General features: G+C 29.8%; 2 protein-coding genes across 2 annotated transcripts; both read right to left on the bottom strand.

The window, feature by feature from the left end:
• Nucleotides 1-270: 270 nt before the first annotated feature.
• LOC126722424 (uncharacterized) lies at nt 271-6,470 on the bottom strand. Its single transcript, XM_050425575.1, has 4 exons — nt 6,384-6,470; nt 3,003-3,167; nt 1,910-2,056; nt 271-645 (listed from the first exon to the last, which is right to left on the bottom strand). Exons 1-4 carry the CDS (start codon nt 6,468-6,470, stop codon nt 271-273), a joined length of 774 nt encoding a protein of 257 aa, XP_050281532.1.
• A 5,940-nt stretch (nt 6,471-12,410) lies between these two features.
• LOC126722423 (uncharacterized) lies at nt 12,411-14,307 on the bottom strand. Its single transcript, XM_050425574.1, has 4 exons — nt 14,158-14,307; nt 13,852-13,908; nt 13,463-13,609; nt 12,411-12,854 (listed from the first exon to the last, which is right to left on the bottom strand). Exons 1-4 carry the CDS (start codon nt 14,305-14,307, stop codon nt 12,486-12,488), a joined length of 723 nt encoding a protein of 240 aa, XP_050281531.1. The 3' UTR covers nt 12,411-12,485.
• Between the last annotated feature and the right edge of the window lie 454 nt (nt 14,308-14,761).

Genomic DNA, 14,761 nt, shown 5'->3' with positions numbered 1-14,761 from the left:
GTACCACATAAAATACCACAATTATCTTACGTGTCAGGCTGTGACTAACATTCTATCATTTTTATATGAACCTATCACTTTTTCTTCACTACTTACAGACTGTCATGTGGACAGTTGTAGCACAAATTATGAAATTTTATGTGGCCTTAGAATTTATGATACGTTAAACATGAAGGGACAACTTAAGATCTTCAACATGATGAATGGTCATAGTACTCAAAGGCGTATCTTTCCAATTTATTTCTCCAACAAAAACTTGTACAAAATATTTTAATTGCCACATTGTCCACCAGGTCCTCCAAACTCAAAGGTGTATTCATCTATTATACCCTGATATCCATTATAATCTAAGCCATAGCACTCAAGGTTATCAACGATGATCTCGCGAATGTAATCACGATAAGGCCCATATTTGAGTCCTATTTCATTTTTATACCAGATATTTTTAAATGAAGATATATGCTGATAATCAATGTCTGGAAATATTCTAGATCCCATGGGTGGGCTAATTCCGTTTGGGGTAGTAACAGTAACTCCTCCCCATCCAACAGTTTCTGCTTTGGTGAGATTCTGAAATAACTTAGATGGAAAATGTCCAATATTAATATCATCTTTGGATATCCACCAATTTCCTTCATCTAAATCCTGCAACGTAAAAGAGGGATATATAATCAACATAAAACTCTTCCAAAAGATAAGTGCTATATCCATAACATTTTCGTAATACTTTAACAACAAATCCTAGATAGCAAGTTGCTATTGGTCTTAATTTGAATCTACTACTGAAATTACTTTATTACTTACTAATAACAGCTAATAAAAACCTACCACTTAAGATTTATTGTGAAAGTATTGTGAAAATATTCTAGACATAGTTCTCCTTCCGAAACTCTATATACATTTTTTCAACTTCATTTCAATATGTGAATATATGGAACTACAAACCTAGACTAGAAGGTTAAATATTACTAGTACCCAAAAAAAAAAAAACCACAATTATTAACTGTTTGCTTCTAAAAGTTTAGAACAATTGGCAAATTATGAACACAAACTTGTTTAGAAATAGATCATTGAGTTTATAGGTATTATTAGACAATGCTCAAGGTGATTCAAGTCAATATTCAAGAACATACAAACTACAGAAAGAAGAATTTGAAATCTTCCTAGTTCGACTGATCGAGAAACAACTTTGACGGATCGAAACACGTATCTGCAGAATTCTATTTCAGTCTAAACTCTACTTAAACGTATTGGGTTTCAAGTAAAACATTACTAGTATATAAAGGAAACCCTAAGAACTTTTTTATAAGGCTTTTCAGAGAGAGAAGAGTGTGCATCTTTTGTAGATCTATGGTTTTTGTACCTAAAAACTCTCTAAAGTCTTCTATTGGTGTTATTTCTTGAATAATATCTCAAGATTTGGTATTATTGAAGTTACTGCATCAAGATCAACAATAGTTGAAGATCTAGACCTTCAAGGGTGGTCTTATAGTCACAAACAGGAGAGTTTGTGTATTTATCACAAGTGTGGGTGCTTGTGTTGCAAAGGCCTAATAGAGAAGGAGTCCATGGATTCGGAGTTTGCACGTAGTCGTGTTAGTAAGTTCTACATGTGATAGCAATAAGATGTTAATGGTCTAAGTTTTATTGTAAACTTTGATTCTCGATAGTGAATTTGTTTTTTATCTTAAGGATAGTTAGGTTAAATCCTCCCTAAGTTTTTTACCGGTTTGGTTTTCCTAAGTCATTATATCGTTGTGTTATTTACTTTTCCGCTGCTTTGCATGATATGATTGTTTTGTTTTAATCTAAATCTGAATAATAAATCTAAGTATTCACTTGGTTAATTAATTAAGTTAAACAATCTAATTTACAGGAATCTAAAACCTAACATTAACAATAGATTTACCTTTACAATAGAGACTGATGTCTCTAATTGAGGTCCATTAGGAATATATATATTAAGAAAAGGTGACCCAACATAAATGCTTTTGTCAATTTGCACAAAACCTGCGCAATTAGCATTATAGCAGCCTGTGTTTATAGAACCATCACTCTGTAATTTTCAAAGGCACTGTTAATTAGTATCCAAAATTTTAATGGTTCAAATATTAGCCAACAAGAAACAAGCTTATACCACAAGCAAAAAGTTACATAATAAATAATCACTTTTTATTTTTTTATTTTTTTTGAGAAGGATAATAAATAATCACTTAAATAGATAAATGAGAATCCTTCTATGGATTTTTAAATGTGTAGTAACGAAAGAATAGAGAACTAATTACTGTCCAATATGTAAAGAAATAAGAATACCTGGTACCCTTGTATAGACTTGGAGAAACCTGTTTGGAATCAATGAGTATAAACATTAAATTCTTTTGAATACCCACAGAAAATTTTGAAGTTTTATTATACATTGATTATTAACACAAAAATTTCAATCATGTCTAGGCCCCAAGGTGATTTATTGTATTTTTTTTACCAGTTCATTACACTTTTTTCTGTTTCCATAGATATCAGAACTTTAACCTTTCTAATTAATTATAATAAAAAAAATTGAGTTTTTGGTAATGATATCTTATAGTGAAACATTTTTTTTTCCTCAATATGAATGGCATCTTATTCATCAAAGGAAAAACAACCCTTCGATGATGATGATGATGATGAATAAGATGACATTCATATTAAGGAAAAAAGATTAATGTTTCACTATAAGATATCATTACCAAAACTCAATTTTAAAAATTAATTAAAAAGGTTAAAGTTCCGTTATCATGGAAACAGAAAAAAGTGGAATGAATTGGTAAAGAAAGGAAAAACAACCCTGATTCTAAAAATAAAAAAAATAAATAAAAAAAGGAAAAACAACCCATTTTTCTTCATTAAAAATGCACATCATTTATTGCATTCATGACTAGACCATTTTACCTAGATCAATAGAAGTGCATCAAATCAAAGATTAAGGTGGGAATATCAACAAAATAAGTATAAATTTAAGTTACCATCCACCCTGTTATGATAGTATTCAAATTATTCTCTGGACCATTCAGGACATAGATTGCGGCAGAGCTCCCTCCCTCCTGAACTTTAGGATTATACACACCGATGTCTCCTGAAACTCCAGTGTAACTTTTATCTTTAATCTTTTTCAATTGTAGAACTACACGCTGTACAATATAAGTTCTAAAAGTCAACCACATTTGAAAACTCTATATTACAACATTCCAGATTAAAGAATAAAATTAAAATTTTATAATATATAAATATAAGTTATACTTTTTTAAGGATTTTAATGAATCAAACTAAGTCAAGGATTAAAGTATTCAAGCTTGATTTGTTTACTTGGCTATGGAGCTCAAACCGAATTTGGGCATACAGAACAAGCCTAAGAATGGTTTATTAATTTTTTGAACAAAACTCTAAGTTTGTTCATAAGATCAACTCTATTTTAACTTAATTTCATTTAATTTCTGCAAAACAAATCTATGTATCTATCTCTCTTTGTACATAATAGCCATCAAATACTATATTAAATTTTATTGATAAATTTTTATATATTTCAGTAGTAGTTCTGTTTTTCCAAACAAGAAATAATGGTGCATCTTTTGATAAAATTTTCCATAAATTCTTTCATAATTAAATACTGAAAGTATTATTTTTAGGGTTCACAAATATATTGAGTCAAGTTATAGTTCTAGTTAGACTTGGTTCTTTAGATAAACAAACTTCAAACTTGAGCTCAAATTTGGTTCATTTAGTTAATAAACAATGTTGAACAACCATTTTCACAAATCCTTTTACAGCCACATATTTTTGTTAAAATGTTATGTGTATTTTTTCTGATACCAAGTGTGGCTATGATTGCATTCAACATCTCAAAATATACAGCAAAGAACTTACTTGAACACTAGGAGATGCTGTTGTTTGAGGATGAATATTATTTGACAATGACTTAATTGTTATAAGGTCCTCTTTTGTTGTCCTACGAATAGGAATGGTTCCTAATGGACAAGTATCTTTCCCTTAACCGATCACTGAAGGTCTGATTCGCGATGGACCTATGTTCTTTGTTGTTCTTAGTGAAAAACAAGGTCTTCTTTGAAAAAGCAAAAACCCAAACCAAAAAACATAATGTGTTTCCCAAGTTACAAATCTTTATTAATAGCAGCAACAACAATAACAACAACAACAACAACAATAATAACTAAAACACAGCAATAACAATGAAGTCTTAGTTCTAAAATTTTGAGGTCAACTCTGTATTCTAAACAAACAAATAAAAGTAAGTTATATATATCAATTTATGTCATTCTATTATATCGGAATCATTCTATATCTTTATTGTACATCTCCTTGTACTAATAATTCATTCGTTATTACATTTACAAATGTTAGCATATACTCATACTAATGTAAATCCAATGAACCATACAAAAATTTGAATCTGTATGAAAGATTAGCAAAATTGGAAAAAACACTATTTAAACTATGAAAATCAAATGATTTTTTAGAAAAATAACAAATATTTTAGAAATAGCGAATTCAAATGGTCTAAATTTTTTTTATGTTGAGTTATCTTGATCAAATAACCATAATTTCCTTCAGTTTTGCACTTTTATTTTATGGGCTTTTAATATTTTTTTTTTCTAATCTTTTGGGCTTCTAAATTTTTTGCTTTTGAACTTTAGTAAATACTAAATAGTCAAAAGATCAATTTGAGTGTCCTATTCTTTCAATAAATTCAATATTTGAATAAAATTTCTAAACAAGAATATTGTTTTAATTTCTAAACAATCAATTATATATATATATATATATATATAACCAATTGTTTATTTCTTCTGATATGGGAATAAATAGATTTGATCATTGCTCAATTGCCTGGATTTTGTGATCTTTCAATAAAGGATGGTCAAAGGCCGATTGTTTATTGATATCAATACAATCAATGATATATCCAAACTCTGTCTACAAAATAAAAGATGTACAGATTCAAAACAAGTTCTATACAAAATTAATAATAATAAGAAGAAAACAAAGAAGAAGAAGAAGATAATTGTGATTGTAAAGATACTTTATTATTATTATTATGATTCTGGGGAGGGGGCGGGGTGAGATCTGAACCACAATGAATTAAAATAATAACAACAAGAAGAACACATATGCTCTAAATGGAATGTTTAAATCTATATGTTTGATAATCTTTCGTGTCACATTCATTTTTTGACTCGTAGAATACATTACAATATTGCAACATATAAAAATAATGAACATCAATCTAAAAAACCCTAATACCTGAATGCTTTAAAGAGGAAGTTTGTTGATGAACTTGAGTTTTCTTTCCAACTTCAAGTCCTCTTATTTGGATATAATTCGTGTTCCATTCACTTGATAACAGCTAGTCAAACATAGGCAAAAAACCACATGAATAATCATTTTTTCAAAATCCATTACCTCTCCAATTCAATATAGATATGCAGAATCACTGTGAACTGAACTCAAAAACTATTTACAGAGGACTGCTGGTATATAATAGAAATTAAAAAGAATTCATTTAAGAAAAAATATTATGGAAAGATCTAATATATTGAAATGTGGATTCAATTTTTAAGACTCTCCATAAAATTATTTATAAAGGAACTGATAAATGTATTCAATTTTTATGACGTTCTCCATAAAATTCTTTATAAAGGAAGTGATATAATTATAGAAACAAATTATAAAAGAATCTCCATTTGTTTCAACATTAACATTTTATGGAAAATGATTCAGTTTTCAAAAAAAAAGAAAACTTTTTCTAGATAACTATCTTATTTTCTTATATTTTGTAATAACCTTAAAATAAGTTGAAAAACTATTTTTTGACTTCCACGAGAGAGTTTTTTTTCCACAAAATTTTAGTGGAAAATAAATCTATCTCAAAAAAGTGAAACATTTAATCAGGGTTCCAGAGTTTATTGATATCTCTTCCATTTTAATTCCAATTTTAGCCCGTAAATTGTAATTTCAAAGGGAAAAATATGACTTACGAGATGGTCTAAAATTTAACCCAATCTAACTACCTGATCAAAAAATCAAACTTTTTGACCATTCCCAATTAGGGTTTTTGGTCTTAATTCTTATTAGAAGGGATTTAATCATTGCAACTTTTTTGATTCTTTGCCTAATCATGTTACGTTTATTTATTACCCCTTTTTAGCTTTAAAAATCATAATTTTCACCTTTTAATTTTTAATGAATTTTTATCATCGACACGTTAATTGGGACCGGATAAAATATGGTATCGAAAGCTCCATTAAAAAAAAAAAAAGAAAAAAAAAGAAAAAAAAAAAAAAAAAAAAAAAAAAAAAAGAAACCTTACTTTGGACCACTCGACCCCATACCTTCTTCCAAACAGCTTGCACCTCATGCAGTGTGCTAGGACCTGAAGACTCCATTCCTGGAGATAGAAATTTGTAGCCCGATTTCATTGTGAAAACTCGAGATTGAGTGAAGGGCTAGATGAGCCTGTCTTCAAACGGATTTTGACAAAGTGGAATGAATTGGATCAGATTGGCAGCAAGACAACATCCCACTGCTTGGAAATCGGGTTGATGAGAAAACTAACTTATGCTTCTGTAAATTCTAGTACGATGGGAGAAAGAATTTTCGAGTGAGTAGTGGAAGGGAGCCATGGGTCTGACCATAAGCTTATGGCATCACCAGTTCCCACCCTCTATCTACAAAATATTTCTCTCTAGAAGCTTCCCTAGACAATTAAATTTCAGACAAAATCTGCCTAAAAGTTCTAGAAGCTGCCTTGTGAAAAAACTAAGCTTCAATGTCTGTTACTTAACTGACCTCCAGCAAGTATAAATTGGAACCAAGGTGTTCCCACGTCTATGGAAGAAGGATAACCACCAAGCCTTAGTTAAGAGTGTTCATGTGCCTCACAAAAGTGGTGTGTATAGTGGAGTAGTGTCCATCAAGTGAATAGCCGTGTATGTCTAAGTGAGTATATATAGGTTGTGACTATATATGTACAAGTGTGTTATCATTATTTTGAAATAAAATTTTGTTTGTTCTCTTTCATGTTGTGCTTTTTTTTTTAGCTTCCACTTGCTCCACAGGTGTGTTATCACTTGGACACACACGGCCATTGACTTGAAGGACACCACTCCACCATACACACTTCACTTTTGCAGGACACATGGACTCTCTTAACTATGGCTTGGTGATTATGCTAATATACGCATGTGGGAACTCCTTGGCTCCAAGCTAGCTTCATTTATTTTCTGTCAGATTCTACAAGTTTTCGGTTTCTGTACATCTTCCTTTTTCTTATTTCTTTGTCAAGGCAGCTTCTAGAACTTTAGGCAAATTGTGGCAGAAATTTAGTTGTCTATGGAAGCTTCTAGAGAGGAAGTACGAGAAGTGTCTTTAGCATGACTTATTACAACATTTTAAAGAATAAATAAATGGCAAAGTAGCTAATCCCATTCATATGAAATTTTGGTTACAATTAAAACTAAAATAATCTACAAAATCATCAAATGAATTATAAAATACTTTGTAGTCATTTTTTATCGATGTAACTAAGATTGAGAATTTTTTTATAAGAAAAACTAATGTTGATTCTTAGAGACTAGATATGACTTATAGATATAATCTATTGCTCAAAATCTCCCAAGAATGATAGTATAAAGCATAATTTTCCAGTTGGAGTAGTCGAGTTTTGCTAGATATACTCAAACTTGGAAGCAATTTGATTTTTTTAAGTCAACTAGATACTTAACACTATGGATATTACTAAGAGATGGAGTTATGAACATTAATAAAGATACTTTGGTGGCAATGAAGGGTCAACTTTCAAGTTTCTTAACAAGTTGATTGCTGAGACAGTTAAAGGTGGAGCATATATGATGGAGCAAAAGGTAGGGAGGAGCCTTTCATTCATTAAAACACTAAAGGAAAGGGGTACCAATAGAAAGTGAGATTTGTGAAGAATGTAATTAATAAGATTGCAATGCTAAATTCTAGTGATTGCTTCTTCCTCTGTTGAGGATGTGGAGTAGTGCTTCCACAAGTCCCCTTGGGGGGAGGGGGTGGGTGGGGCTTGCAAAGGGAAATAATTCCCAAAATAGATAGTGAAAATTAAACATGTCATATGATTTGGAGGTTGGGATTTGTTAAGTTCAGCCCATAAGGGGATGAGTTCAGAGGTTTCCTTGTTAATTTTAGAATTTCACATAGGTTAGAAGAATAACAAGGTGATCATTTTTATATATTAAGAAAATTCAAAAAGTTAGTTATGATTTCAAAAAATGTCCAAAATACCATTAATCTAATTAGATAATCCTTATTTTTAAAAAATAAAAAAAAATGTGGTTAAAATTGTAATTCAACAAAATTAAAAAAATATATATTATCAAAGAAACTTTTTTACTAAAAATTATCACATTCTTTATCTAAACATATCTCGCATACGTTTGATACATTTTTTTTCTTCTTAAAACTAATACAACAATTTATTCCATTTCAAATCTTAAATTTTAGTTTTATAAAAATATCTTCTTGTGTAACTTTGTTGACGATAAATAAATTCAAATTAAAAATTATATTAAACTCAAAATAAAAGAAAAGTTTCGTCGAACATATGGAGCGCATGTGACGAGATTAGTTCCTATTAAAAAAAAGGAAAAGAAAAAAACCTCTGAACTTATCCCCTCATGGGTTGGACTTAACAATAAGATTAATTCAGAGATTTTTTCCGTAAATTCTTTATTGGAGATGGCCCAAAAATATGGGTGTTGACTTGAATAGTTTGTGAACTTTGCCATTTGTGTGGACTGCACCGGTGGCTTCTTGGGCTTAATTTAATGTGCCATATTTACATGTTATGTGCCTTTTGTTGTATCAAAGGTTTCCTCAGCAAGCTTAATTTTTTACCGGTTATAAACTGCTTGAGCTTGCGTTCTATTCTATATTATGAATTTAATTTTGGGTTCAGAATGGGCTGATGATATATTTTTATTCTGGGTTTGGCTTGACTTGGGTTTAATGAAGGATTTCGGATTGGATTGTGTAAGTTTTGGGTTAAAATTGAGCATTGGGTTTTAAAAGGGGTGCAGCTATCATTGGGCTTAGTCTTAATTTTTATTTTTATTTAATAACAGAAGTGTGCAGCGTTTATAGAAACCTATGGGTTGGATTGCTCGTGGGTTCGTATTTTGAGTGATGGGCTTTGTTTAGTTCAGATTGGACCCTGTAGATTAGGACTGGTGGGTTAGTGTGTTTGAGTTGAGGGCACTGATACATGTGATGGGCTGATTAAAAAAACCACCCTTCAATTCAATCCATGCACTCAACTAATGTAAATGTTTCTGTTGGAGGAAATCTATCGTTGGATTAAATTTTTTACTTATACTCTAGTCTACATGCTTGCAAATTGTTAGTATGATATGAGATTAATAATTTTATCATCAATTAAATATTTAAATTTTAAGTTTTTGTAATTAAAATTGTGCATAAAAAAGATAGGTTACTAAATTGAATAATAAATACAATTCGATTAATACGAAACTTAGTATGTGTTTTGATAATATAGTTTTGATAATATAGATAATATATAATCCAATGGTGAAAATTTTGAAATATTAATCAAACAAAAGGTTATTAGGTAGTGTAACATAATTTAGAGTTACATTAAGTGTAAAGAATAAGTGTGTCTTGTAGATGCCACCAAAACTAATATATAAAAAAGAGTGAGGTTTTTCTTTCTTCATTTTGGGAGAAAAAGTTTAAAAAGAGGGCCAATTCTTAGGTAATTCCAAAGTAGGTTTTTTTTTTTTTTTTTTTTTTTTTTTTTTTTTGAGACATGCCTTTAAATTCACTGCATTAAAAAAATAAAAATAAAAATAATAATAAAAAAACATTTTGGTGTGAGATGATGGTATATTTTTTATTCTAAGCTTGGCTTGATTTGGGTTTTTATTTTTTTATTTAAAAAAAAAAAAAAAACTCTATCTCTCGCAAAAATCAAAAAATAATTTTTTGAATCATTTTAAGGTTGTTATGAAATATAAGAAAATGAGATAATTATCTAGGAAATGTTTTTTGAAAAATGATTCATTTTCCATAAAATATTAAAGTTGAAACAAGTGGAAATTCATTTGTAATTTCTTTCTATAATTTGTATCACTTCCTTTATAAAGAATTTTATGGAGAAAGTCTTAAAAATTGATTTCACAATTCAATATATTTGACATTTCCACAATATATTTCCTTAAATGAATTCTTTTTTATTTTTATTATATATCAAAACTCCTTGTCGATACCATATTTTATCTGACCTTAATTCATGCGCCAAAACAAATACCAAAATCCAAAAAATTTGGAAAAAGGTGCAAAATACTAGCTTTAAAGCCAAAAGGGGTAAAAAAAAAAAAAAAAAATACAACACGATCAGATAGTGGATCAAAATGGTCACAACATCTAAAAACTCTTTTAATAGCAATTGAGGCCAAACCCTAATTGGGTATTGTCAAGGTTTTATTTTTTTTAGTTTGACATTTTTAAATAGAGAAACTCTAGTTAATTTGTTTTATTGTATATATAATTTTTTTTTTGTCATAACAATTTGAAAATTGATTCAAAACATAATCCAATATGTGTAAATATATAATTTTGTAAAAGAGTGTTTTGGGAAATTTGACTAAATATGATACCATTTGGAATAATAATTCCTATTCAACCATTTGGTGATATGTGTCATCACCAAATGGTTGAATAAGAATTATTATTCCATTCCAACTTCTTTTATTCCTTATAATACTTAGTCTTATTATACTGTAATCATCATTACATTGTATCAAACGTACATTTATCCATGCTTGCAATAAATTTTAGGTTAAGATATTCTTTTCAACTTTAAAATATATTCTAGGTTTTATTTTTGTCTTTAAAATAAAATATTCTTTTTCCATCACTGAAAATAAAAAAATGTTCTAAATTAATTCTTCCATTCACCCTATTGAATTTTTTGCTTAAGTGTCTAATGGAAAAGAACCTGGAAGTTATCAGGGAAAATAAATAAAACACAAATTATATTGTTTTCGTCAGTTAAACGTAGTCTAGGTTCTATTTTCATCCATAAAGTATGCATCCAATTAGACACTAGAAAAACCTAACGAAAGTGGATGAATGGACTAAATAAGGGACATTTTAAATTTTTAGGGATGAAAATAGAATATGGACTGTATTATTCATGGTATCAAAGTAGAAGGTCTTGAGTTTGATCCATGTCTCCTTCACTCTACCTAGCATTTAAATTTCCATGTATTGGATCTCACTTATTAATAGGTAGTTTCGGCTCACACGTGAAAGGGGAGCAATAGAGGTATGTGATTAAATGATTAAGTTCATCAAGGTTAACAAAGTCCAACTATAACAAATATTTGGTAATAATTGTTAACAGGAGATGCTGAAGAACTTTTAAGTGCATGCAAAAGCGAATACGTCTTGAATGATCCCAATGACAATGTGCCATTTCTTCCCTTGGGTTGTTTAGAGTAAAATTAAACAAATACCATCTTAAACAGAATTATTGTTTAGTGTCTTTTTTTGCTCATTTTAATTGTTTTTCAGCAGCTTTTGGTATTATCATGTTTTGGAAGATTTTAGACTATTTATGTAAACAATGTGTTATGATAAATACTATAGCTGTGTTAAAAAATTTCTTATTTGTATTGTTTTAAAAAAATATATAGGAAAAAGAAGTATAAAAACAAAATATCACCTATATTACTATTAAGAGATTTTTTTTAAAAATAAAATGCCAAAACTCATTTATCCCATTTCGAGGTTTATACATTTGCAAATCACCGAGCCAGATATGAATGTTATGAGATCTAGCACAAAAGAATACACTTTAATAGGATTGAAGTCGTTATTTAAACTATGTGTGGATGTGTGTTCATTTTTTTGGTAACTATATCTCATTACTCTCCTATCTCTTAAAAAAAGAAAAGAAAAAACTTCTAAAGAGACTAGTTAAAATAATTATTACATCATCACAGTTTGATCTCCGATTAAAACCCAGTCCAACCTTAAAATCATGAACCCCTCCTCTTCCGAGTTTCAAGTTTTTTCAATGGTTCTATTTTTAAAACCACGAATTTAAGTGACTAAATTGTTTTTTCCTCCTATATGCTACAATAATGTTTAGAATATGGCATTGTTCGTGTGCGTAGCTATTAATAATAACAAAGCGAACTCAGATCAACACGATGCTATTTATAGAAGTAAGATAGTACTTGATGCAAAACCTAAAAGATTTGGTTGGGTTTCTAAAGAACGAAACACAAAAACATATTATCAATTAAGTTCAATATATTAAAAGTATGGAAGGACAACTTGCTGTTATTGACATGAATGGTCATAGCCGAACGAGCAGCTATAACTTTCTAGTTTATTTTCGCAAAGATAATTGTTACAAAATATTTTAATTACCAGTCTCCACCTGGTCCACCAAAATCAAAGGTGTATCCTTGCAACACACGATATTCAGGATCCCTTACGTTATAATAGCCGGGACTATCAATGATTTTCTCATAGCTATGGTCATCAAGGTCACGAATTCCTGTATTATTTAAATACTGAACCAATCTAATTGAACATGAATGCTCATATTTGCCATCTGGAAATATTCCAGATCCCAATGGTGGGCAAATTCCAGCTGGGGGATTAGGAGCAACAGTAGCACCTCCCCAACCAACAATTCCAGGATTAGTGAAATTATTAAATATTTCTGCTGGATAATATCCAACATTAATATCGCTGTATTTTACCCACCAATTGCCATCATCCCCGTCATATAAAAGAGCGAGAGTATATGATCAAAGTCACAAATTAAACTCTAGGAGCCCTTTTCAACTTTGTTTCAAATTTTGAATATATGGAACCATATACATGTAATAAGGTTAAGGGCAAAACTTAGGTACTATTCCTTAAATTCTTCAATTAAATCTTTCTACGTAGTCACTTATAATCCACATTTGCTAAATGGTGTCAAACTCTTTAACATAGTGATGATTTTTTAAAATCTTTTTTATAAATAAATTATGAATAAATAAAAAATCTTGAACCCAACCACCGCACAGCAACACCAAAATCACGTTGAACCCAACCACCTTATCAGGCTATCAGCGGCAGTGGCACTGAAACCTTGATTTCATCGCCTCCAATATATTGAACGGTCGAGAACCCAAACTGAGTGAAAATTGACTTCATCACCTTACCCAAGCCAATTCACCAGTAGGCTACCATTTGATCTAATCGTTTAGCAGATGTGGATTATAAGAGACCATATGGAAAGATTTAATTGGAAAATCTAAGAAATAATACCTAAGGTATTGTATTTAAACTTTGCCCATATTACAAAATAAAAATAATACTATGCAATTATGATTAACAATAAATTTACCTTATAAATAAAGACTTCAATCTCAAATTGAGGACCGTAAGGAATGGATACATTACTTAGAGATGCCGCAAGATGAATTGTTCTGTCAATTTGAACAAAACCTGGGCAATCAAGGTTGAAGCAGCCCGTTTCTCTTGAACCATCTGACTGTAATTTATAAATGTATTGTTATCCAAAGCAACAAACTTTCATGTGTACCCAGCTAGTAATTCTACGTAAAATTTTCAAAGAACTGATAGTATCCAAAATATTCAATGGATTGAAACACTAGCAAACAAGAAGCACACATATACCACAAGTAAATTATATAATAAATGATAACATTAATAGATATTAGAAATCTTTAACAAATTTTTAAATATGTGAAAACAAAAGTATAGAAAACTTACTGTCCAATGTATAAAGAAAAAAGGATGCACAATACCATTGTAACGAGTTGGAGAAACCTGTTTGAATCAAGCAGCACAAAAATTATTCTTTTTGAAAATTTCTGGTAATGTTGTTCCATTTGTATATGATTATCAATTTTCCCGATAACTGTTATCCTTTAGCAATTCATTTAACTCATTTTTTCCTCTATAAATATTAGAATTTCAACCTTTATATACCAATTACAAAATTAATTTTTTGGTCATAATGTCCTAAAGCAATGGTAAAACGATTGTTTCCTCAATATGAATGACATCTTAAAATACCATCCATCCCGTCGTGATAGAATTCAGATTCCCTTCTGTGCCGCTACTGATATGTATAAATCCATAGCTGTCTCCTGCCCTAACATCAGGATTATAGACAGCAATGTTTCCTTTAACGCCAGTATAAATACGACCAAGTAAATCTCGCATTTGGATTAATGAACGCTGTACAATGAAAGTTCTAAAAGTCAAGAACTACCAATGAAACTCTTGTTAAACAGCATTCACAATTAAAGATATATAATATATTATAAGAAAATGTTGATAATTTTTTAAGGGGTTATAACAAGTTAAAGAAAATGTTCAAGCATGGTTTGTTATGGAGCTGAGTTGAACTTGAGCATTTAGAACAAGCCTATGCTTCATCTACAAATTTTTTGAATAAGCCTACTTTATTCTTAAGCTACATCAATTTGGTTAAGTATATCTACTTAATTTAATTATATTTTGACATAAAAAATCTATGTATCTACCTTTCTTCGTACATATTTGCTATCATATACCATAACTGTTAAGGAAAGTATTTCCTTTCATGACAGTGCTGATCTCGTGGGCAAGACAGCTAGCTCATTTCCTATTATAATCCCAACAGCTACTGCAGAAA

The sequence above is a fragment of the Quercus robur genome, chromosome 4, assembly GCF_932294415.1.
Source record: "Quercus robur chromosome 4, dhQueRobu3.1, whole genome shotgun sequence".
In the NCBI taxonomy this organism is placed as follows: domain Eukaryota; kingdom Viridiplantae; phylum Streptophyta; class Magnoliopsida; order Fagales; family Fagaceae; genus Quercus; species Quercus robur.
This window is presented reverse-complemented; position numbering and strand designations above follow the sequence as displayed.

Bases quoted from the DNA above. Each gene is read 5' to 3' on its own strand.
- LOC126722423 (XM_050425574.1), bottom strand. From the start codon at position 14,307: ATGCGAGATTTACTTGGTCGTATTTATACTGGCGTTAAAGGAAACATT. The intron at 13,909-14,157 runs GTATTTTAAGAT...TGATTCAAACAG, and splicing joins CTATCACGACGGGATGGATG to GTTTCTCCAACTCGTTACAA. The intron at 12,855-13,462 runs GTAAATTTATTG...CTCGCTCTTTTA, and splicing joins TTGAAGTCTTTATTTATAAG to TATGACGGGGATGATGGCAA.
- LOC126722424 (XM_050425575.1), bottom strand. From the start codon at position 6,470: ATGAAATCGGGCTACAAATTTCTATCTCCAGGAATGGAGTCTTCAGGT. The intron at 3,168-6,383 runs GTATGGGGTCGA...TATATTGTACAG, and splicing joins TGCAAGCTGTTTGGAAGAAG to CGTGTAGTTCTACAATTGAA. The intron at 2,057-3,002 runs GTAACTTAAATT...TGAAAATTACAG, and splicing joins CTATCATAACAGGGTGGATG to AGTGATGGTTCTATAAACAC.